Consider the following 25146-nt stretch of genomic DNA (forward strand, 5'->3'; position numbering starts at 1 on the left):
GATTTTGCAAGATGTTCTTCAGCAATAACTATTAGGAAATTTGAAGAAAAAATAATTTTTTACTTACAGTTCTTGGAACACAGAAGGCATGTCAGTGGTGAGTTAGGTAGTGCACACTCAAGTCCTGGTTGTTTATCTGGTCATGTAGCTGGCAGTATATTTATTTGAGATATCCTTCAGAATGCCCCTTTGAAGTGGACACCAACTTACTTTATAAAAAGAAACTGTTAGAGCTTATACACAATGCTACTTTGAAAGAAAGTGAAAGTCACTCAGTTGCGCCTGACTCTTTGTGACCCCATGGACTATACAGTCCATGGAACTCTCCAGGCCAGAATACTGGAGTGGGTAACATTTCCCATCTCCAGAGGATCATCCCAACCCACGGATCGAACCCAAGTCTCCTGCATTGCTGGCAGATTCCTTACCAGCTGAGCCATAAGGGAAGCCCAAGAATACTGGAGTGGGTAGCCTATCCCTTATCCAGCGGATCTTCCCAACCCAGGGATCAAACTGGGGTCTCCTGCATTGCAGGTGAATTCTGTACCAACTGGGCTATCAGAAAAGCCCCAATTGCCATATGCTTATTTTGAGCTGAAGTCAGTTGAGATAAAGCAGACACAGGATGAACTCCCTGCCCTCCCTCTATCTGCCTAAAAGCAGACCATAAGTCCCCCTTGTGTAGGTGTCCCCTGACCTCTGTACCAGAAAAAGGGGATCACCAAAGAGGGAGTCAATGCTGAGATGAGTCTGCATAAGCAAAACTTGCTATATAACCCATGTGTTTGTGTGTTAGTCGCTCTGACACGTCTGACACTTTGCAACCCCACGATCTGTCCATGGAATTCTCTAGGCAAGAATGCTGGAGTAGGTTGGCCCTTCTCCAGGGGATCTTCCTGATCCAGGGATGGAACCAGGGTCTCCTGCATTGCAGGCAGATTCTTCACCATCTGAACCACCAGGGAAACCCCTATACCTATCATTTATTTCCCCACTTATTTGCTGTTGCTGCTGCTGCTAAGTCACTTCAGTTGTGTCCAACTCTGTGCAGACCTATAGACGGCAGCCCACCAGGCTCCCCACTTATTTACCTGGCCACAATTCACTACTACAAGAAGCTCAAGCTCTTTTTTTTTTTTTTTGGAAGTCGCTCAGTTGTGTCCGACTCTTTGTGACCCCATGGACTGTAGCCTACCAGGCTCCTCTGTCCATGGAATTCTCCAGGCCAGAATACTGGAGTGGGTAGCTGTTCCTTTCTCCAGGGGATCTTCCCAACCTAGGTATTGGACCCAGGTCTCCCACATTGCAGGTGGATTCTTCACCACCTGAGCCACCACAGAAGCTCCCCATCCCCACTTTTTTAAAACTTCTCCACAATTTATCAGCTTTGTTAAAATCAATATTGCCAACTAAAAATTAGCATTTGCCTCTACAAAGATTAATTCACTTGCCAACATAGTCACTGACACACACACACCCCAAAAGGAGCTCAGTGTGGAGATCAGGAATGAGGCACTCTGAGCTCTGGGAAAAATGGGCAGAACAGACCTTTGGACAGTTCAATATTTTCAGCAGAAGATTATGCACCCAACTCTTGCATCTTATATTTAGAAAAGCATTATAGTCATTAACAGAGACATCTGCTTCTCATGACTGCTACTGCTGCTAAGTCGCTTCAGTCGTGTCCGACTCTGTGCGACCCCATAGATGGCAGCCCGCCAGGCTCCCCTGTCCCTGGGATTCTCCAGGCAAGAACACTGGAGTGGGTTGCCATTTCCTTCTCTATGACTAGCAGCAACCTAATACAAACATGTGTGCTCACTTGCATGTATATCCTCTCATCAAAATCAGATATACACTGACCACCCCTCACCTCTTCCAAGCAGTTCCTCAGAAGTATCTGAAACTGCCTCCCAGGCTATAGTCCTCATTTTGTCCCAATAAAACTTAATTCACAAAAGTCACATTGTATATTTTTTTCAGTTAACAAAACAGGCCCTTGAGTTTTTTTTTGGCGGAGGTGGTGGTGGTGGGGCGGTGGGGGGGCGGGGGGAGGGAGCGGGGTGGGGGTTACAGTTCTTGTCTGTGAAGCCGTCAAGCACATACATTTTTAAAAAATTAAATAAAATGTTTATGCTTTTCTTGTTATTGTGTTTTATTGGTTTAGTTCATGTATCTCTAAAATAGTAGAGGAAATTATTTTCCTTCCCTATACTTCAGAAGAATAAGTGCTACAAACACATCAAAATCATCATCTGAAAGCTTATATTTCCTTTACACTTAGCTTTGTAGATGTCAAAGAAAAAGTCTGACTTTTACTTTTTTGCTTGTCCCTCTGACTAAAAGTGGCAAATATAAATGGAAACAAAAACTGTAAGTGAAATGATTCAAACTTTACAAAAGTAAGTAGAAAAAAGAATCAGAAACGAAGTTGTAAGTCTATGTCATCAGGCATGACGTGAAGTGAGGCTCTGAAGGCCACACACTCAGGCACACAAATGTTGCAAGAAAAGGAAATCCTTCCAAGGCCTAAAATAGTCTCTTGTCTAACAGTCAGAAACAAATTGTCCAAGGAGACACATGTGCTGGCAAAGCAAAAGACTTCACTGGAAAGGGAACCCGGGGAGAGAATGGTGACATAAGAGAGCCAGCAGAACTGCTCCGCCAAGGGGCTCACAGTCTCGGGTTTTCTGGTCGTGGGGTTAGCTTTCTGGGTTTTCTGTGGCCAATCTTCTTGCTTGTTGCCCCTGTTTGGTCTGACTCAGAGTCCTTGGGAGTGTAAGCGTCTCTCAGCCACGATGGATTTCAGCATGAAGGTTTCTGGAGGGTTGGCAGGACATGTTATGGGCTGGGGTACCCCCTCCTTTTTGCAGTAGCTTCTTAGCTCTGTGTTCCTTATTGGGACCTCCTGTTGTGTGATTAACACATCCAAGCAGTTATTATGCTGCCTGGCCACAGCAGGCCGTTTCAGTCCATGGTTCCCTAACACACGTACTCCTTAGTTTTAGATTACATTTTTATGTTTCCCATCCTGCTTTCTCTCGGATCCACAGCCTTCTTCTACTGTCTCCAGGTACTGCAGCCTGAGCTGATTCTCTGCAGCTAAGTTGAGCTCTCCAAACAGGCAGGGTGAGGGAACCACCCAGCACAGCTTCAGGATGGGCAAGAAACCACTGCCCCACATGTAGTCTCGAAGTATTCCTCTAGAAACCATCAGGTGAGAAGAACGGCCCTCCCAGGGTCAGACAGGCCCTGATCTAACTGCAGCTTCATTCCAGTGGGAGTGTGAACATCCCAACAGTAGCCAGACCATATATAAAAAGAAAACTCTGACCCATAATGTGCAGCAATCTTGTCTTAATCTGCTCTGACTGCTATAACAAAATATCATGACAGGGCCACTCATGAACCACAAACTTTTATTTCTCACAGTTCTGGAGGATGGAAGTCCAAAAGCAAGGTACCAACTGATTTGGTGTCTGGTGAGGGCCTGCTTCCTGGGTTACAGACCTCCACCTTCTTGCTATGTCCTTACCTGATAGAAAGGATAAAGGAGCTCTCTGGGAGAAAGGAGTCTCTTTTCTAAGAGCACTAATCCCATTGATGAGGGCTCCACCCTCCTGACCTAATCAACCTCCCAAAGGCCCCACCTCCCAGGGGCTACACTTCAACATACGAATTTTCAGTTCAGTTCAGTTGCTCAGTCGTGTCCGACTCTTTGCGACCCCATGAACTGGAGCACTCCAGGCCTCCCTGTCCATCACCAACTCCTGGAGTTCACTCAGACTCACGTCCATCGAGTCAGTGATGCCATCCAGCCATCTCATCCTCAGTCATCCCCTTCTCCTCCTGCCCCCAACCTCTCCCAGCATCAGAGTCTTTTCCAGTGAGTCAACTCTTCACATGAGGTGGCCAAAGTACTGGAGTTTCAGCTTCAGCATCATTCCTTCCAAAGAAATTCCAGGGTTGATCTCCTTCAGGATGGACTGGTTGGATCTCCTTGCAGTCCAAGGGACTCTCAAGAGTCTTCTCCAACACCACAGCTCAAAAGCATCAATTCTTTGGTGCTCAGCCTTCTTCACAGTCCAACTCTCACATCCATACATGACCACAGGAAAAACCGTAGCCTTGACTAGATGGACCTTAGTTGGCAAAGTAATGTCTCTGCTTTTGAATATACTGTCTAGGTTGGGCATAACTTTTCTTCCCAGGAGCAAGCGTCTTTTAATTTCATGGCTGCAATCACCATCTGCAGTGATTTTGGAGCCCCAAAAAATAAACTCTGACACTGTTTCTACTGTTTCTCCATCTATTTCCCATGAAGTGATGGGACCGGATGCCATGATCTTCGTTTTCTGACTGTTGAGCTTTAAGCCAACTTTTTCGCTCTCCTCGTTCACTTTCATCAAGAGGCTTTGTAGCTCCTCTTCACTTTCTACCATAAGGATAGTGTCATCTGCATATTTGAGGTTATATTTCAGCTTGTGTTTCTTCCAGTCCAGCGTTTCTCATGATGTACTCTGCATATAAATTAAATAAGCAGGGTGACAATATACAGCCTTGATGTACTCCTTTTCCTATTTGGAGCCAGTCTGTGGTTCCATGTCCAGTTCTAACTGTTGCTTCCTGACCTGCATACAGATTTATCAAGAGGCAGGTTAGGTGGTCTGGTATTCCCAGCTCTTGAAGAATTTTCCACAGTTTATTGTGATCCACACAGTCAAAGGCTTTGGCATAGTCAATAAAGCAGAAATAGATGTTTTTCTGGAACTCTCCTGCTTTTTCCATGATCTAGTGGATGTTGGCAATTTGAGCTCTGGTTCCTCTGCCTTTTCTAAAACCAGCATGAACATCAGGGAGTTCACGGTTCACGTATTGCTGAAGCCTGGCTTGGAGAATTTTGAGCATTACTTTACTAGCATGTGAGATGAGTGCAATTGTGCGGTAGTTTGAGCATTCTTTGGCATTGCCTTTCTTTGGAATTGGAATGAAAACTGACCTTTCCCAGTCCCGTGGCCACTGCTGAGTTTTCCAAATTTGCTGGCATATAGAGTGCAGCACTTTCACGGCATCATCTTTCAGGATTTGAAACAGCTCAACTGGAATTCCATCACCTCCGCTAGCTTTGTTTGTAGTGATGCTTTCTAAGGCCCCCTTGACTTCACATTCCAAGATGTCTGGCTCTAGATTAGTGATCACATCATCATGATTATCTGGGTCGTGAAGATCTTTTTTGTACAGTTCTTCTGTGTATTCTTGCCATCTCTTCTTAATATCTTCTACTTCTGTTAGGTCCATACCATTTCTGTCCTTTATCGAGCCCATCTTTGCATGAAATGTTCCCTTGGTATCTCTAATTTTCTTGAAGAGATCTCTAGTCTCACAGGGATCAAGACCATCCCCATGGAAAAGAAATACGAATTTTAGGGACACACATTCAGTCCATAGTAAAACTGTCCAGGGCCCAACATACTGTCTACATATATTAGCCCAGAAAGCCAACCTGCGGTGAGTCACACTCGCAGGACATTAGGCTGTTTTCTCTAGCAACAATACAGGACACTTCATTTCTAGTCAGTTGCTCCAGTTTCCCAGACCCACAGCCTCCATCAGGGCACATCTAAAACCTTCTCTTTTTCCAAGAGGAAGCACCCCACACCACTGATGGACCCTGAATTGCTGCCAAGGGATGGTGGTCATCTCCCCTGTTGCAGAGAGCTATGAGTAAATGCCCTCTGCTTGTTCTCATGGGCTGTTTCCATTTACTTCCACACTGGAAAGAGAATAGGGAGTCTTGTGGGGCAGAAGCTGCTTCTTGAAGGAGGCATGCTCTGTGCTATTACTTGGATCGTTTGAGCCCATGTGTCCTTCTGAGCAGGTGGCATGGTGCCGCAGGCATCAGTAGAAGCTCATAAAGGACCAACAACCTGCCCCCAGGCTTCCAGCAAGCTGCACAGATGATGCTGGGTCATGGTTCACACTCTCCCTGCCTCAAATTCTCAACAGTGACCCAAGGGTCTCCAGCTCTGTTGCAGGTTTACCAGTCTTGCTAGTTCTTTAAGAAAAAAACTTTGGTTCTGTAGCACCTGCAACCACACCTACACTGTGCACAATATTGTTGGTAAAGACATGTGAGCCCAAATCCGATCACTGGTAGTTCTCAAATTTCTGCACATTAATGGGGAAACGTACAACCAAATCTGCTCCCAATCCAGAAAACCACTCACAGAGAAGAGAAAGAGAAAGAAAAAAGAAAAAAAAAACCACAATTTTTGTTATTTAATTAGAACTAGAATGTGATGCTGATCCCAAGCAATAGCTACAGGGGCTGCAGAGATGGAAGGGAACCTCTTTTCCTATGGCTAAGTGAATACAACTTATTACTTTCACGTCTTCATGATAATGTTGCTAATTTTCTCCTGCAGTTATGATAAAAAATGATTTGAAGTTAGATGACAAGGTAGGCCCATATCCTCCCAGGACTCTGGGAAATGATTACATTTCAGAAACGCTCCTGGGTCTTTGAATCGTTCTTGATATATGAGATGGGCCACAGGCTTATTTAGCCAGATAAAAAAGAGTTACACACAGTTAACAAGAACAGAGAAAGAAATGTTTTTAAAATTCTGTGATTCTATTTTCTAAATTGAAAGAAACTGTCAGCCCAGACTCACCTTACATGCAGAGCAGGCGCAGAACTTTCGGGGGATTCTAATTAGCAACCGAGAGCCTGCGGGGGCTACAGTCCCGGTGGTCGCGAAGAGTCGGACAAGGCTGAGCGACCAACACACAGATTGCCTCATTCAACTAGCTTTCTGGCCCCCAACCCCACTCGTTGCCCTGAGCCTTGAACCACCGGACTCTGTCCTGGAGATGTTAGCAGAAAGACACACAGTTCAGCCAGCCAGGCGGGGTGCGGAGCCCCGGGAGACCTGGAGCCTCCGGTCGACCAGAGACCCCATCCATCTCCGCCAAAGGTGTGCCTGCCCCCCGCTGCCTCTTCCGTCCTCACGCCCCTCCCGTGGGATCCGCTCCCTGCCGCCCTACACGCCTTCCCCTCCGCAGACAAGGCTCCCACCACCGTCTACCCCTCCCCCTTCCCGCCTGGCTACCTAACCCCTGCCCTGTTCCCGCTCCTTCCGCCGCCCGCCCAGCTCCGGCCAGCTCCGTGAGGGCTCGTTACCCATCGGGAGAATCCTGCCCCTATCCCTAGGCTGCTGACAACCGCTCGCCAACGAAACCTCCCCGTCCTCCACGTGATTACGGCCCCGCCCCTCGCCCTCGGGCTCCTGCTGACGCCACAATGCCCTAAGCCCAGCGCCCTCCGATCCCCGCCCAGGTGGTTTCCATCGCCTCAAAGCAGGCTTTCCTGGGCCGCGTTTGGAGGCGTAGTTCGGGGTGCCTGGCGAGGTGCAGCGTGCACCGCTTTACCCTGTAAGCATCACCCCCTTCAGGGAGCCGGCGGGTGGTCACCTTGTGGGTGCTGAGCCTCAGGTTGGGTCCCCGTGCACCCTCTGCCCTAGTGGAGTGGCTGTCCCAGCTTTGAAGGTGGTTGTAAACTGGAAGGAAGAGCCCGCTATTTTAGCCCTGCATTTACCGAGTAACATTCCGGGGTCAAGGAAGGCCCGTCTGCCATCACTGGCCCAGAGCCCTTGGATGGCTTCCCCCAGAACCTGAGCCAGAGCCTAGCGCCCAGACTGCCCCACTCTCACCCAGCTTCTGCTGGGTGGGCAGCAGTTGGGACGAAGGGCTGCTGAGAGCAGAGGGAGAGACTCGCGCCAAAGGCTCTTCCCAGAGACAAAGTGGACCCATGTCAGCGATTCAGGAATCTGCAGAATCCAGCCACCATAGTTTCAGACTGCATAGAAGGGAACCTGGACAGAGCTTGCATTAATAATTCAGAAATGATGTTTATTTATTTATTTTTGCTTAAATTTATACTGTTTATTTTATTTTTTCTACAATATTGTAAAGAAGTGATGTTTAAATCCACTCTAACTCAGCCCTAACCACCACCCTGTGAAGTGCATCCAGGAGGACTGGGTCTCCACTGCATCAAGTCATGGGTATTCCAACCCAGAGTGTGTGTGCACGTGAGTTTGTGTCAGATGTTGGTGCATGGGTCTAGGCGCCTCTGCGTGTGCCTTTCCTTGTGTGTGCCAGTGTCCAAACATGCATGCACGTGTACATGTGTGTTCTGGTGCATGTGTGTGAGCATGTGCACGTGTAATGGCCCTCTATCTTTTCTGCACTTCACCTTGTCAAGGAAAATCAGAGCTGGATGGTACGGGGTAAAAACAGGTTTTATTTGGGACTATTGAAATAGGAAGAAACATTAACATAGAAACTGGGGTTTCATTGAAACTGGGGTTCTGTACAGAACTAGATCTTCTGTATAGAATTGTGTTCAGTTCTGAATACAACATGGGCCAGTGGGGATTTTTAAGGAGTAGGGAAGGGTCAGTTACAAGAAGTTACTAGGAAACATCTTAGTAGCAGTGAGTGGTGGGGAGGGGGGGTTCTGGTTAAACCCACCTAGCAGGATTTCTGGAGAAGGCAATGGCACCCCACTCCAGCACTCTTGCCTGGAAAACCCCATGGACAGAGGAGCCTGGTGGGCTGCAGTCCATGGGGTCGCTACTAGTCGGACACGACTGAGCGACTTCACTTTCACTTCTCACTTCCATGCATTGGAGAAGGAAATGGCAACCCACTCCAGTGTTCTTGCCTGGAGAATCCCAGGGACGGGGGAGCCTGGTGGGCTGCTGTCTACGGGGTCGCACAGAGTCGGACACGACTGAAGCGACTTAGCAGCAGCAGCAGCAGCAGCAGGATTTCTGCTAAACTTAAACAGTGTAGAGATAAACATGTAAGTCCAAGGCTTGGTTGGAAAATTCTGGAGCCTGAGCAAGTGTTGGTTAAAGAGAGAAACTCTGTCAACCCTGCTCCCTAGTGAGAGAGATGTTTCCTCTTAAACTCCCTTTTTCCTTTCTTCTGCGGAGTTCTGTTCAAGAGAAACCTATGTGCTTGTTGAAACAGTAAGCAAGGCTATTCAAGATTGTTGCAGTGCCATCTCTGGAATGCAGCTGAGACGGCTGCAGATGTGTAGCCAAGGAGCGGAGTGGTGGTGGTCAGTGTTGCTAAACAGGCCTAAGAGGATTCTTGCTCAAGGAGGGTCAAGGACATCAATTCATTATAGGTGGGGGATGAGGAACTGGATCACATATCATAGCCCGAGGACTGTGAAACTGGGTGGGGCCAGCCAAAGACAAGCCTACAGCTCCAAGCTGGCTGGGGTTTGCTGAAGGAGAGGGTCTTTGTCAGCTTCGAGAGAGACATCTATGCCCCTTATGGAAGGTGAGTCAGGGTACCCTAAAACCCCAGGTTCAGACTCCCATCTTCAAAAGGAGGCCAAGAGAGTGCTATTGAAGAGCTCAGGGCTCCAGGCAGAGGGTGTGGCAGGACACTCTATTCCTTCCCCAGGCACCATGGATGCTGTGGAACTTGCCAGAAAGCTGCAGGAGGAAGCCACGTGCTCCATCTGTCTTGACTACTTCACAGACCCCGTGATGACCACCTGCGGTCACAATTTCTGCCGAGAGTGCATCCAGCTGACCTGGGAGAAGGCCAAAGGCCAGAAAAAGAGGAGAAAGCGGAAGGGCTCCTTTCCCTGCCCTGAGTGCCGCGAGCTGTCCCCCCAGAGGAACCTGCGGCCCAACCGTCTGCTGACCAAAGTGGCTGAGATGGTGCGGCAGCACCCCAGCCCGCAGAGCAGGGACCTGTGCCCGGTGCACCGAGAGCTGCTCAAACTCTTCTGTGAGGATGACCAGAGGCCCATCTGCCTCATCTGCAGGGAGTCCCAGGAGCACCGGCCCCACAGGGTGGTCCCTATCGAGGAGGCCGTGCAAGCGTACAAGGTGGGTTCTGGCTGGGGGCCAGGACAGGGGACAAGGGTGCCCAAGTATGCGTATGTGTCAAGGAGGGTATTAGCAGAGAACGGCTGCTGTAACAAATGCCCCATATGCAGGACCACACAGTGGAAGTGTTCCCTTGCTGCTAAGTCACTTCAGTCGTGTCCGACTCTGTGTGACTCCATAGACGGCAGCCCACCAGGCTCCTCTGTCCCTGGGATTCTCCAGGCAAGAACACTGGAGTGGGTTGCCATTTCCTTCTCCCTTACTCCAACACAAAGCAGGCTGGGGGCCATGCCATCTCGGGTCACCTCTATGATTATGCAGGAGTCCAGACTGACCAAGTCCCCACCCAGCCCCAGCCACACTCCCTGGTCCTTGTGCAGCCATCTGGGTGGGCAAACCAGGCAACCCCCTGACAGGCAGGGGGAGGGGAGCCTTTTCCCTCCATCCACCTGAGGCTCTGTGGCTGGGGGCCCATGAATTAGATTGAGCAAAGGCAAATTGAAGAGAAAGGCAAACTGTTTACTAACATATGCCTGCCTGCTATGCCAGTCACTTGGGAGAAACTGCAGCAACAGTTTAAAAAAAAAGTCAATTAGAACTTGGGCTTATATAGCATCTTAACAAAGAACAGTACATTTGGAGAAAAGCAACAGGACAAAGGTAAAAGTTGCGGGCTCCCAAGGGTGGCAGACTGCGGGAAAGTGTCTCAGTAACAGAATTCCACAGACTGGGTGGCTTATAACAGCAATTGCTCACAGTTGGAGGCTGACGTTGGAGATGAGCACAGTCAGGTGAGAGTCCCTTTCTGGTGCGCACACGGCCAGCGTCTCGCCGTCCTCTCTCGGGTCTCTTTTATAATGGCACTAATCCCATTCATGTGGGTCCTACTGCCACGACCTCGTCGCCTCCCAAAGGCCCCATCTCTGCCATCACATCAGGAGTTAGGGCTTCAGTATATGAATTTGGATGTCGGAGGGACACAAACATTCAGGTGATAGCAGAAATATATATATATATATATAGAGAGAGAGAGAAAGTAAAGAAAGATAGGGGTTTTTTGTGTAGGTTCATCTTGACACCAACTTGCCATCTTCTTCGTGGGCACAAACTATCCCCAGTGAGATGCTTCTGGTCAGACAATGGGAGCTCCTGGAAGGCATCTTTCTGCATCCAGCTCAAAATAATCCTTCTGCCAAAGGGACAGATTTGGGGGTTGGGGGTGGCATATTTCCATCCCTTGCACCCCACTAGGATGGTTCAGGGTGGATGCAGCTTCAGAGGGCACTGTTTGGATGTGTGGCATGCAGGGGGCCCACTGACCCCCACATTCCATGGTTTGGGTGCACCGCAGTTGAAGCTGGAGGAGGACATGGAGCACCTTCGAGAGGAGATGATGAAGACAGAAGAGCTGCAAGCCAAGGAGCAACAGACCTTGGCCGAGTGGCAGGTAGGTGCCAGGGCCACCACACGCGGCAGCCAGGCAGGGCGGGGAAGGCCCGGCCAGCCCCTACAGGCCTCCCGACCTGTGAAGCCCCTTGAGGGGGAGATCACTGTCCTGTGTGGACGAGAACACAGGACCCCAGAAAGGCAATGATTTTCACAGAATTCCTGCCAAATCAGGACTGAGAACGGTGCCCTCAGCACAGGCTGGCCATTTGAAAGATGCAGCGAGCAAGAGCGCACAGGCACTTGGACATTGCCATTTGGGGCTTGGAGTAAAATTATGCCCCAGTGACATTCAGAGGGGGCCTCTGTGTGATCCCTGGCTCCCAGCCGTGCCTGCTTGGCTGGTTTTCTGTGGGTCACTGGGATCCAGGGGAGATATGCCATTGTTGCCAGAGCAGCCCTTCCAAGCTGGTGTGAAAGCAGGTACTAGGGGTGGTAGGCCCCTGGGTGGGGCTCACCTCCAGGAGCCCACCCACCCCCACGCAGGAGAAGGTGAAGGAGCGGAGGGAGCGCATCACGGTCGAGTTTGAGAAGACGGGTCTCTTCCTGATGGAGGAGAAGCAGCGCCTGCTCCAGGCCCTGTAAAAGGAGGAGGAGGAGACAGTGGCAAAGCTTCAGCAGAGCACAGCCTCCCTGAAGGAGCAGAGTCACTCCTTAGAGAGGCTGCTCCTGCAGCTGGAGGACAGAAACGAGCGCACACCGCTCCAGATGCTGCAGGTGAGGCGGCATGCCGGTGTGCCTGGCTGGGGGCTGGGGGTGGATGGGGACTTGAGCTCTGGCTCAGGTAGTCAGGGTGGGCTGACCTGCGGCAACAGATTCAGGCCAACGGGGAAGGCTCTGTCTCAATCAGCTCAGGCTGCGTAACAAATACCCCAGGCCAGGTGGTTTAAACAACACACATTTCTTTCTCACACTCCTGAAGGCTGGAAGTCTGAGCTCAAGTTGTGGGCACAGCTGGTTTCTCCTGAGACCTCTCCCTGGCTTATAAGCCATATTCTTCCTGTGTCCTCACATACTCATTCCTCTGTATACAGTCTACGGCCTGATAGCCTCCTCTTATAAAGACATTGTCAGATTGGATTACAGCCCACCCTAATGATCTGATTTTATCATAATCACATCTTTAAGGCCTTATCTCCAGATACACTCATAATGAGGTGCTGAGGGGTTTGAGCTCCACAACAGATGAATGTGGGGAGGGAGCCGGTTCAGCCCACAACAGGCTTCAGTCCTACTGGGCTGTGTTTATCCCCTTCGTAGCCTAGGGATGTGGCTTGAGGGCGGCTGTTGTCCACACAACGATTGGCCCCAGAGAGGCACTGGTGACTTCACAGGCAAGAGCAAGTCACACGATCGCACCTGCCAGCTGTGGAAGTTGGGAGAGGGCACAGCTGGCCTAGCAGGGATGGGCCTGCACACTGAGGCCCTGGAAGGGGCAGTTCAAATTGGCTGCAAAGTGGGCAACTGGTTCGAATGTGCAGAGCGAGGGGCTCCACAGCAAAAGACACATTTCACGTTGCGACTCATTATACACATATTCGCAGGAATGTGTTTGTACAACTGCAGCAAATGCCACACGCAGGGTACCTAGGTCTCCCAGTATGCCTGGGTCAGTCAGTTTTATGCCTGTTATCCCAGCATCCTGTGGGTGTTGTTGCCAATAAGTGTCCTGGGGTTAACAACAGATGATACACTCTCTCTACCTTTGGGAGAATACTTTGCCTTATATCATAATGTAATCTGTTTGCAACCCACGACACTGACTCCTGACCCACTCAAGGCCCGAGGCCCATAGAGGCCTTCATGGTGTGTCATGAGCTGGACAGCTTCCCTGGGTCCTCATTCATTGTGATGGGGAAGAGGAGGCCTGGGCAAGTCAGGTAAATGACACTGTGCATAGCCAAGACAGGATCATTCTCTAGAAACTGGAAATGGGGCTACGGCAACACATAAAGCCCTTCTAGCTCTTCTGGCCAAATGTCAACATGGGGTGCTTGGGAACACCACAGACCCTGCCAGTCTCTCTGCTTTCTTCCATGTCTTTTGAAGGATATGAAAGACCTCCTCAGCAGGTACGTACCACCTGCGGTGGGGGTGGTGACGGGTGCAGGGAGGACTGTAAGTGCGGCCGGAGGGAACAGTGAGACCTGTATCCACTGGAGGAAAAAGAGCCTGAGTGTGCAGTGCCCAGAGACTACCTCCGTCACGCTGAAGACCATCTGTAGGGTCCCAGGGCAGATAGAGGTCCTCAAGAGTTTCCAAGGTAAGTGGGGCCCAGGGGCTCTTGGCAATGCCCCACCCTGCTCTCAGCCACTCAAAGCAAGAGCCACCAACAGGAGAGGGGTTCCCCAAATGGTACCCCAGCCCCATCTCCTTGGCACTGCCAATATCCACAGTTGGGATATAGGATCATGCAGTTAACTCCAGGTTCACAGCTGAACTCGGCCGAAGGGAGGCCTGGGTGGGGGTTAGGATGAACGGTCCCTGCTAGGGCCTTGCCCTCCCCACACTGACCCTGAAAGGTCCCCCTTTCCTCTCCACCCTGGGCCTGTCTCCAGAGGACGTGGTGCCCGACCCCTCCACGGCATACCCCTACCTCCTCTTGTATGAGAGCCGCCAGAGGCGCTACCTGAGCACCCCGATGGATGGCACACCCCGTGGCAAGGACAGGTTCCTCGCCTATCCCTGTGCGGTTGGCCAAGAGGCCTTCTCCTCAGGGAGGCACTACTGGGAGGTGGGCATGAACCTCACCGGTGACGCACTGTGGGCCCTGGGCGTGTGCAGGGACAACGTGAGCCGGAGGAACAGGGTCCCCAAGTCCCCAGAAAATGGGTTCTGGGTGGTGCAGCTATGCAAGGGAAAGAGGTACACACCTGCCGCGCTTCCCCCAACTCCCGCCACACTGGTCGAGCCTCCGAGCCACGTGGGCATCTTCCTGGATTTTGAAGCTGGAGAGCTGTCCTTCTACAACGTGAACGACGGGTCCCACCTGCATACCTACTCTCAGCCTGCCTTCCCTGGCCCCCTGCAGCCCTTCTTCTGCCTTGGGGCCCCCAAATCAGGCCAGATGGTCATCTCTACAGTGACTCTGTGGGTGAAGGGATAGGGGCGCAGGCTGGTGGAGCCTGGGCAACCCTCCTTTCTCCAGAAGGTGAGGTGGTCCCGCTCAGCAAGGCCCACCTGCCCAGCTTATCGTGAATGAGGCATTTGCAAGCCATCGGCTGTGCAGGCTGGTTTTACAAAGTGGAAATATAATCATGATTAAAGCAGTTAAACATTAAGAGTCAATGCTTACAGACGCTTCATACAGAAAACTTTCATAGTGGGTCAGTTTCTAAATACATACACGTATATGTACAAGGCACAGTGTGGTGTTTTCTTTAGCCATGTCCCCTGCTCTACACTTAGAGATATTGCCATTCACTGGTGGCTCAGTGGCTCAGGTTTTTATATGTAGAGCCAAGGCCTCAAGTGTCTACCTTCTTTGTCCTCAGCAAATTCCATATCTGGGTCCTTCACAGGGGGAAAACGGAAAAGTGAAGGGACTTTTCAAGCTCAATTCCTACAAGCCTCAGAGCCGCCCACCTTTGCGGTAGGGGCAAAATTCAGGGTAGGATCAGACGGTCCCTTCCTTTAACTCACTGGCCACTGCCCATCCGACCCCCGTAATTGCAGACGCATTAGCAACTGGAGAACAGTGGCCAGAACCCCAGAATTCTGGCCAATGTACTCTGACCCCCAACAAGGCCAGTAGTCCCAGTGGGCTGAGCCCCCGACACCATAAGTTCTGATCGTTCCCAGCCCGGGGACTTGAGGACCCAGGAGCGCACGGGGAACGACTTGGGGCTCCCCGGCACAGCCTCGGCTTCCCCTTGTCCTCGCCGCCTCTGCGCATTGCGGAGAGCCCAGCGCCCGTGCGGAGCGGCCCCGGCCCCTAAGCCTCACGTTCCCCGAGGTCCGAGGGAGACAGCAGGTGCGGCAAAGCCGCAGCACCCTAGAGACAGCCACGAACTGGCACGCAGGTGGCGGCGGCGACGCAAGGTCAGTGGGTGAGCAGCCTCCAGTTGGGTGCCGCTGGAGGCCGCGTGACAGAGCACGGCCAATCCGGAGCTACAGTGGGTGGTTCCAGAAGGGAAAAAAGCTGCTTCCTGCTTCCGCTGCTGCTGAGTGTCCCTTCCTGCCTGCAAACGGGATCCGTAGGCCCTACCTTCCTGGAGTCTCCGCAGTCCCGGAGCCGTACACTCCGCATCCTCGGAATCGAGAGGCCTCGGACCCCGGAGACCCTGCGCCCCGAAGCTCCCCGAATCCCCTGGTGCCCTGCACCGCGCGTCCCCAACCCCTCCCCAGAGTCCCTGCAGCGGCCGCCGACCCGGCGGAGAACGCGGCCCTCGGCCGTTCCATCGGGGCCATGGCCGCACCCGACCTGTCGACCAACCTCCAAGAGGAGGCCACCTGCGCCATCTGCCTCGACTACTTCACGGATCCAGTGATGACCGACTGCGGCCACAACTTCTGCCGCGAGTGCATCCGGCGCTGCTGGGGCCAGCCCGAGGGCCCGTACGCCTGCCCCGAGTGCCGCGAGCTGTTCCCGCAGAGGAACCTGCGACCCAACCGCCCGCTCGCCAAGATGGCCGAGATGGCGCGGCGCCTGCACCCACCGTCTCCTGTTCCGCAGGGAGTGTGCGCAGCGCACCGCGAGCCGCTGGCCGCCTTCTGCGGCGACGAGCTGCGCCTCCTGTGCGCGGCCTGCGAGCGTTCAGGGGAGCACTGGGCGCACCGTGTGCGCCCGCTGCAGGACGCGGCCGAAGACCTTAAGGTGTGGGCAGGTCCCGGGCTGAGCACGGCTTGGCAAGGGGTAGCCGCGGCGCGGGGCGGGGGCCCGGGCCTGGTTGGAGCGCATCCTGTCCGATGTCGCGGGCTCAGGTTCCAGCCTGCCCCGGGTCTCGGGGGTGTGTAAGGGGGTGCATCCTGTACCAAACCAGCATCCTAGGGGGTTGGGGCACCGCCCACCAGTGAGGCGCTGGCCTAGGAACCCGGGCGTGGGGGGAGAGGGCGGGGAGGGGACGAGCTTTCTGAAGTCTAGGTCCCAAAGAGGCGGTGGGAGGGCTGTCCGGGTAGGGGACTGGGCAGTTTTGACTGACCACTGGCAGAGACGGAGCCGAGAGTAGGAGAAAAGTGGGAAGGGAACCTGAGAGGTGGCTGGTCCCAGATGGACGTGCATGGATGTGGACTCTTGAGTTCTCAGAGGTTGGTGGGCAGAGTAGGGTTGTGGGGCCCAGGACAGTGCTGAGGTTCTGATTAGGCCAGATGGGAAGGCAGCCAGGAAGCTGCTGGAGAGCCCCAGGCTGGGATCAACTTAGGATGGAGCCGTTCCTCTGGGAGCCAGAGCCCACCAGTGTTTGCTGTTTGGATACTCTGCCAGCAGACAAGGCAGGGCTCAGCCCTGCTGTGAGCCCAGGCGGAGAAGCCTTATTTCTCTGTTACGGAAATGTATTTCTTAAAATCCAAACTTAACACCAGCCCTCTCCTCTGCTAAGAGCCTCAGGACAGACACTTACCTGGCCAGCTGCCTGCTACCTCCCTGGTCTGTGGGCGGGTTTGCTTCTGAAACCCAAAGTATAAAGTCTGTGGGTGATATCTTTCAAACGTTTTGACTGTGATTTTCATTTCTCTTTGTGGCCAGTACTGTCTGCTGCTGAGGTGCCTCAAGCACACAGTTTAGCCAGTGTTAGGACTGCTATTCTATCACTATCATAGAATAAGCCTCTGGGACTACAGAATAAACCTATGCCGAACCCACATCACCGGACTTGTCCTAACACCTTCTTGTGGTTTTTTCCCTCACTTTGAGGCATAATCTGCACACTTGAACACCCACTCCTTATATGAGCCTTGCAGTCCTGTCGCTGAGGATCCTGGTCAGCGTGTGGACAGTGACTGGAAGAGCAGAGGATGACCAGTAGTTCTCTCGAGGCCTCTTCCAGCTGACCCATGGTAGCACGTAACCCTCCCTGTCTCAGGGGAGGAAAGGCCTTTCCCTCTAGCATATCAGGTTCTGTAACTCAGGCTTGCAAATTAGAGTGACAGAGATGAACAGGTAGCCTCATCTCAGTGTCAACAGCTTGCCTCTGGGTGACGAGTGCTCTCCCCTTCCTGGTAAAGGGTACGCACCTTTCTCTCGGAAAATGCCGAAAGGAGGAGAGCAGAGAGCTCTGCTGTTTCCCCGTCATCTCAGCTCTAAGTACTGTAGACGCCGTAGTGTCGTGTTCTGGGATGCCATGACCCAATCCCCTTCTCCGTTCCAGTGCTTGCTCTTAGTGCTGAGGAAGGTGCCCAGCAGAGGGCTCTGGCCAGTATCTGCACAGCCCGGAAGCGCTGACTCTACAAAGCGCAGCCTCTCAGGGCCCTGGTGTGTCTAGAACATGGATAGAACAGTGGAAACCCCACGAGCACCGCCGTGGTCACTCCTGTGATAGGCCTTTAAGCCTTCTGGCGTTACAAGGTGCCGGATGTGTCATAAGCAAGGTTGAAGGCAGTGTCAGGCATAGGCCTGAAATCAGGACCAAGAAACTGGATCCAAGTGTAGCCTGTCCCGCCATGTGTTCTAGTCAGCTGAAATCCAGCAAGCCCAGTCCAGGCAGAGAGAAGTGACGGGTTTGGAAGAAAGAAGGTGGTGATGCAGTGAGAGCGGTTGTGGGAAAGTTGCCCTGAGCTGAGGGAGGCGTGGGAAACAGAGAAGAAAGGAGATTCAGCCAAAGGGCAGTGGCAGGAGAGCCACGCTTGTGAGGACAGTGCTGGAAGGGCCACACCAGTTAAGAGGGCATCTCCTGGCAAATTCGGGACTCACCATGTCCCAGACCCACGTTTCCACTACTGGTCCCTGCCAGCTGAGTTCAGGCTTAGCGGGAGTTGAGCAGGTGGGAGCATGTATGAGAGCCAGCCTGGGGGCCTGGCCTGGCTGGAGTCACTCTGGCCTCACCTCCCTGCAGAGCAAGCTGGAGAAATCCCTGGAGCATCTGCGGAAGCAAATGGAGGATGCGCTGCTGTTCCAGGCCCAAGCGGAGGAGACCTGCTCCCTGTGGCAGGCAGGTGGCCAGGCGCCCAGTGTGGGCAGGGGTGGGGGGCATGAGGGCCCCACCACAGGACTCTGCTGTTCACAGTCAGCCTCACGCTGCTCCTCAGGCAGTGCTCTTGCTCCAGACCCCGTGTATAACCCAACTCAGCGTGGGTTTGCCACTTGGGAATGGGTATCAGGGAGGGCCAGGCGTGGGGGGTCCCAGGTGGGGAGGGATGGCTATGGGGGCCATCCCGGATCGTGGGTTTGAGGGTTGGGGAAATGGCAATTGGGAATGTATTGGGTGGTAAGGTTGGGATTTGGGGGAATACTAAGTTCCGCTGGATTTTTTGGGTGCCCCTGGTGGTGCAGTGCTTTGAGGTCAGGAAGGAGTGGGTGTGGGGGACCCCAGATGGATTAGTGAGGCTCCAGGTCCCAGGCCCTCAGCCATCCTCCCCGGCCCCCACAGAAGATGGTGGAGACCCAGCGGCAGAATGTACTGACCGAGTTTGAGAGGCTGCGCCGTCTGCTCGTGGAGGAGGAGCAGCTGCTGCTGCAGAGGCTGGAAGAGGAGGAGCTGGAGGTGCTGCCCCCCTTGAGGGAGAGCGCGGCCCGCCTTGGACAGCAGAGCGCCCGGCTGGCCGAGCTGATCGCCGAGCTGGAGGGCCGCTGCCAGCTGCCTGCACTGGGGCTGCTGCAGGTGAGCCGGCACCCCTTCTGGGGGTGGGCGTGTGGGGCCTCGCAAGGCCAGGCATGGGAAGGGAGAGCAGCAGAGTGGGGGAAGCATTGTGCAGAGGAGACCGACTACCCTGATGCTTGCCTGGACCTCCCAGGTCAATAGCTAGTCACCTTCCTGGGAAACATGCAGAGTGGACCGCAGTGCTGAGCTGCATGAGCTATTATTTGTGCCTGCCCTGGGAGCCCTCCTGGAGACTGGCCAGGCCACAGGGTCACCACCGCCCAGCTCTCTGAAGGTTTGGGCCCACTGGGCTGAGAGGAGAAGCCAGCAGCTCTCCCATAATGATTCCTGCCTGGGCCCAGTGCTGCCCCTGAGAGTCTGCTGCACTCCTGGCGCCAGCAATTTGTGCCCTCAGGTGGGAGTGAGGACACTGCATGTGCAGTCCAGGGGCCTTCCTGCAGGAGGTGACCCTCCTTGGAGCTTCAGAGCTGAGTGAACCTTTAAGGACCAGCTTCAGGCTGCCCTCCTGGGGCTAAAACATTCCTTTGGCCTGTGCTGAGCCAGCAAGTGATTTTTCAGCCTGGGAAGCAGGAAGAATCCTGGACAAGTGTGTGGCAGGGGTTGAGGGAAGTCAGCAGAGGTCAGTGAAGTGGGGCTGGGCAGGCAGCTGGGGATGATAGGGAGCAGCCCTCAAAGGTGAGTGAGTGGTGCTGGGAAAGCTGCAGGAAGCAGAGGTTCTAGAGGGGGACAGATTGGTCCAGGAAGTAAGATGAGAACCGCAGATTTATATGAAATGCAATGTGGGCTTTCAGTTGAGATTTCTCAGTGAGGGACTGACCTCAGCTGGCCTGGCTGCATTTCCTGCCCTTCGCCCCCTGATGCTTGTTCCTTACTACCCCATCTGCCCCCCACTGCTCACCACTGCTCCCCTACCTTCCCAAGTGCTCATATCTCCTGGTCTTTGTCGTCCTCTCGGTTCCCTGTTCACCTGGCTGGCTGGCTGCAGAAAAGATGCCCCCCATTCTCCCCCCCCCCCACCCCCCGCCCCAACCCCAGAGCTTCCCTTTGCCTCTGCTGGGGGAAGAGCAGCCCTGGGTAGCACCGTGTTTACTGAAGCATGTGGAGGAGGTCAGGTGGGCTGACCCTTGGCCCACAGTGTTGGTCAGGAGACCTGCGGCAGGGAGTGCCTTGGACTTGGGGGGACACAATTGTTTTATGACACTTGAGTAAACTGTTCTCACATATCATCACAAGAGAGAGGAGCATCCAGGCAGAGAGGCCTTTCCAGGAAGGTCAGCTGTGAGTGGGGACTGAGGGATGGCAGCCGGTGCAGGCCAGGCCGCAGACACGACCACCAGCTGCCTAGCTCCTGGGGCGCAGGAAGTGCTCGGCTGATGGAGGCATGGCTCCAGGCTAAGGTGGAGACAGCCTTCAACCCCTGGAGGGTGGGACCCCACCCTACCTCTCCTGGCACCCAGGGGTGCCTAGGGCTCTGTGAGTAAGGGGGCTGGCAGCGAGATCCCCTGTGCCCTCCAGGCATGTGAAGGGAATGCAGCCGGGTCTGCAGGGCTGGACGCGCCCAGAGCTGCTCTGCAGTGACCTCATGCCTGATTCAGAACAGCTCCAGGGTGGTTTCCCACCACATAAGTGTGTACCCATGCAGGAGGTTTGGGAGCACTCTGGTGCAGGGCCAGGCCAGGGTGAGGGCAGGCCCGAGGCCAGGAGACGGGTGCTAACGCCATGTGTCTCTCCCACAGGACATCAGGGACACCCTGCGCAGGTAGGCGCTTCGGCCTCTCCCCAGGGACGGGGGAGCAGGGTTCAGGTGGGCCCCCTGCAGGGGTGACATCTGCACTGCCCCTCCAGAGTCCAGGACGTGAAGCTGCAGCCTCCCGAGGTGGTACCTATGGAGATGAGGACCGTGTGCAGGGTCCCTGGGCTGGTGGAGGCCTTGCGGAGGTTCCGAGGTGAGTGCCGTGCACAGGCCGGGGGGTCCCACCTGCTGTCTCCAGACCGGAGACAGTGCCAGTCCTGAGCTTCTGCTGGTGGTCTGGGGTAGAACAGCATGCAAGCTCCCAGTTCATGGATGAGAAACTAGGAGAGATCAAGGCCCTTGGGCAGATGAGATAGCAGGTCAGGTCCAGACTTTTCGCTGATGTATATAGGAAGAGCAGAAATACCAGAGCACCTGTGTGGACCCCAGGCTTGGGGAGCCTGCTGCCCTGGAACACACAGACAGAAAGCACTCAGGATTTCCTTCTGTCCTCTAAAGGAGGGTGAATCACAAGGAAGCATGAACTACTTTCTAGAATGTTCCAAGATACAACTCAAAGTGGTTGCGTAATCTTTTTGAGTGGGAGAAGGGGTGTGGTCGGTTTGTGGTCAGTCACAAGCTGTGACTGCAAGGGTGTAGGGATCTGAAGCAAATAGCTGGGAGGGTTGACCCCTGCTCTGTCTGCAGGGGACATGACCCTGGATCCTGACACAGCCAACCCTGAGCTGGTGCTGTCCGAGGACCGGAGGAGCGTGCGGCGCGGGGACCTGCGGCAGGCCCTGCCTGACAGCCCCGAGCGGTTCGACCCTGGGCCTTGCGTGCTGGGCCAGGAGCCCCTGACCTCAGGCCGCCACTACTGGGAGGTGGAGGTTGGGGAGCGGGCCAGCTGGGCCCTGGGTGTTTGCAGAGAGAACGCCAACCGCAAGGAGAAGGGCGAGCTGTTTGCTGGCAACGGCTTCTGGATCCTGGTGTTCCTGGGAAGCTACTACAACTCCTCTGAGCGAGCTTTTGCCCCTCTTCGAGACCCGCCCCGGCGTGTGGGCATCTTTCTGGACTACGAGGCTGGACACCTGTCCTTCTACAGTGCCAATGATGGGTCACTCTTGTATACCTTTCCTGAGACGCCCTTCTCGGGGACCCTGCGGGCCCTCTTCTCTCCTCTGTCCAGCAGCCCGACCCCTATGACCATCTGCAGGCTGAAAGGCGGGCCCGCGGACGGGCTGGCTCCCCAGTGAGCAGGCCTCTCGCAGCCCCTTGTCCTGCCTTCTGAGTCTGCGAGATGCTTGGAAAACCCGAGGGGAGGGTGCTTGTCCTCTGAGCTATGGAAGGCACCCATAGTGCCACTCAGACCGAGGAGCAAGCTGAACTCTGCCACTGCCACTCCCAGGAAGCCATGGGTGAGTGTGTGCAGGCTGGGCTGTCCTCTCCCCGGGACCCTGCAAGGCCGTCAGGTGCTGAGACCCCATTCACCAGTGCATCACACCCACAGTCCTTTGTGGAACCCTGAGCCTGGGGCCCTGGTAGCTCTGGTTCCAGGAGCCTCGGCAGCCTGCCCTGCCCAGCCTCAGTCTGGGGTAAGAGACGAGAGCCTGTAGAATTTACTCAGCCTCCAGTGTGAGCCCCCCCAGACCCTGGGCCACCTGTTAAGAAAGCTACTATCTTGTGAGACTGCTTGGCCAAGAGGTGGTTCAAAGCCCACCAACCTGACCTGGGGTCTGGTCCAAACTGCTGGGGAAGCCTGTGGTTGTCTCTGATTAATTGGGGGTGCAGCAGAGTCTTCAGGTGACAGGTGATGTGGAAAGTGAGTCACCGAATAAAGGGGTTGATTAACTGGGACACACAGACGTCCTCAAATCCCCCTGAGCATGGCCCACCCAGGGCTTCTGGAAAAGGTCCTTCCCTGGTCCCCAGCGCAGAGCTTCAGTTCTGGGAGTTGTGAGTGCATGGAAGTGAGTGTGAAGCGCCACACTTTCCACCTGAGTGGCGCTGAGAAGAGCAGGCTGGCCTTGCCCTCTCAAGTGTGTCTCTTCAGTGACCCGTGGGGCTATCCCTGAACTCAGAACCCAGAGTGTCACCCCTGCCTGGGGGCGGGGTTGAGGCCACAGAGAACCCTGGCTTCCAGAGTCCAGGATTCGTTTTTGCTTTAAGTTTTGACACTTCTTCACCCTTCTCGAGAAGGTGTGATGCAGTGTCTCTGCACCCCTCGATTCTGATTAATTGTAAGGGCCATTCTCATAGTAAATGAACTCACAGATGTCCTTAAGGTTGGAGAGTGGGGGAATCCTCCAGAGGGCCCACCCTCGGGGAGGGTGCAGAAGCAGCATGCTCTGCTGCCCACCCAGCACAGCAACTCCCACATACCCTCTCCATGTTCCTGGACTCAGCACGTGTGTTTCTTTCCTGCGGGTACTGTGGGGATTTTTCCCTTTTTACAGATAACCTGATAAACATTTCCTACGTTCCACTGTGTTCAGTAGCCAGTACTTTTTCATTTACTTCCTTCCTCATTCTCCCATTCTTGGGCTTTTTTGTTATTGTGACTATTATACACCACTTTTGAATATCTTTAACAGCAGTTCCTTCAAATTACATACAATGGGGGGAAGTATTTTCCCAGTTGAGTCAGGGGTCTGGCCATGTTTTTGTTTTTGGCTAAAAATTATTCCCATATGATTTCCCAAGTAACTGGGCTCACTGCTTCATTTCCTCCTGGAAATCTGAGCATACTCTTTGGTTCCTGCCTGGAGAAGGATTTGGATTTTAAGGTTTGGGACTTCAGCAATGGCTTTTGGAAACCTGGTCTGTGGAACAGCCTCGTGGGTTTAATGAATGAGCATAGACCTGCTGCCAGGACACCAAGATACTCCTGGCTTCGGCTTTCGAACAAAGCTGAACGCAAGTGTCGGGGAGAAAAAATCATTTTCCCCCAACCTTTTTGAGTTCTTGGCTGAGACCATTAAATAAAAAATAACAGAAAGACAAAATTTATTGACGTGTATGCCTCAGGTATGCATAGAAGAAGCCCCAGGAAAATGGGCGCCTTAGAACAGCAGGTTAGATCTCTGGCTTAGATACGGCTTCAACAAAGAACAATGTTTATGGAGAAGTGACAAGGCAGGGAAAGCAGCCTTAGGCTTCCAAGGGTGGCAAAGCATGCAAGTAAAATGATGGCAGCTAAGGCTAGTTAGTGTGGCTTGTTATATGCAGATCCCCAGCCCCTCAATCTCTAAACTGATAACTATCTAGAGTCTCCAGATCTTTCCTGTGGAGGGGGGACAGAGATACCTCTGAAAATGTGTGTTCTGCTTGTAGAAGGGGAAAGGCAGGGACCTAATACTTGCTTCTTAAACGCCTCCAGGTCAAAATAATTGTTACCAAACCAAACTTGGGTTGGCTTGCCAACGAGCTGTAAAGCCAGTCCACTAACCCTGGGTATGCAGTATTTATTGTAAAGCCACCAATACAAGGAGGGCAGGGGTCTCTAAAACCCCAAGCTCCCCCTGAAGGGTTTCAGCGAGGCATTTTTAAAGGCCAGGTCGGGGAGGGGGGATCTCGGTATGCGATCAGCTCGCGCACACAGTTCTCTGGTTGATGGTGAGATAGCAGAGTGGCTAATATTAACCAGCCTTAGGCTCCAGTGGGTCTGGGGGTCCAGGTCATCAAGTGGTTCCTTCCATCTGTAAAAACAATTCAGGGATTATGCATCAGATACTGTTATTTGTCTACTGCAGAGAGAAACCACAGCAGAGGGGGACGGGTCTGTCCGGAGAAAGCCCCATAGCATCTGCCTGGTTACATAATCTATAGCAAATGAGATGTTTTGGGGGTTGACACCTATTGGCAAGCAGACTGATTTTCAGCTTTTCAAATATGCCTGCATCCCAGTGGTGCCACCCAATGTTCTAGGCTCAGAGAGACCACAAAGAACGTGCAGGCTCATGGACACGACCTGAAATCTAGTGAGTGATGGCTAACAGCCCCGACACTAGCAGTAGATGTCTACACTGGCACTAGCAGGGAGCTCTTAGGCTGGCAGTCAGTGCCAGCAGTTGGTGATTCCCACATTAGCAATAGATGATGGACACCAGCAGTTACCTCCTACCCTAGGAGTAGCTGAGGTAAGACTGTCAGTTGGGTAGCCAATGAGCATTCCGGAGGAAAATAAAGCTGGATGAATGCAGAGTAAGTCAGGGCAGTGTAGCCTGTGCCAGCCATTCCTGGGGCTTCAGAACAACCATAAGGATTGCCTTGTTAGCTGCTAAGTCATGTCCAACTC

At 53.4% G+C, this 25146-nt stretch overlaps 2 protein-coding genes across 2 annotated transcripts; both read left to right on the plus strand.

Annotated features, from left to right (window-relative positions):
- The first annotated feature begins 9488 nt into the window (after window positions 1–9488).
- TRIM17 (tripartite motif containing 17) lies at window positions 9489–14469 on the plus strand. Its single transcript, XM_068981174.1, is given in 6 exon segments — window positions 9489–9917; window positions 11269–11364; window positions 11850–12080; window positions 13413–13435; window positions 13526–13626; window positions 13922–14469. Coding segments are annotated over 6 exon segments (1428 nt in total).
- Window positions 14470–15549: 1080 nt separating this feature from the next.
- Window positions 15550–23803, plus strand: TRIM11 (tripartite motif containing 11). The gene is made up of 6 exons (XM_068980311.1): window positions 15550–16179; window positions 18353–18448; window positions 18887–19117; window positions 20854–20876; window positions 20963–21063; window positions 21558–23803. The coding sequence occupies exons 1-6, from the start codon at window positions 15772–15774 to the stop codon at window positions 22103–22105; spliced, it is 1407 nt and encodes a 468-aa protein (XP_068836412.1). The 5' UTR covers window positions 15550–15771; the 3' UTR covers window positions 22106–23803.
- The last annotated feature ends 1343 nt before the right edge of the window (window positions 23804–25146 follow it).

The sequence above is a fragment of the Capricornis sumatraensis genome, chromosome 9 (genome assembly GCF_032405125.1).
Source record: "Capricornis sumatraensis isolate serow.1 chromosome 9, serow.2, whole genome shotgun sequence".
NCBI lineage: Eukaryota > Metazoa > Chordata > Mammalia > Artiodactyla > Bovidae > Capricornis > Capricornis sumatraensis.

Excerpts from the sequence above, each read along its gene's own strand:
- TRIM11 (XM_068980311.1), top strand. The coding sequence starts at position 15,772 with ATGGCCGCACCCGACCTGTCGACCAACCTCCAAGAGGAGGCCACCTGC. Across the intron at positions 19,118-20,853 it reads CTGCACTGGGGCTGCTGCAG|GACATCAGGGACACCCTGCG; the intron begins GTGAGCCGGCAC and ends TCTCTCCCACAG. Across the intron at positions 21,064-21,557 it reads GGCCTTGCGGAGGTTCCGAG|GGGACATGACCCTGGATCCT; the intron begins GTGAGTGCCGTG and ends CTCTGTCTGCAG.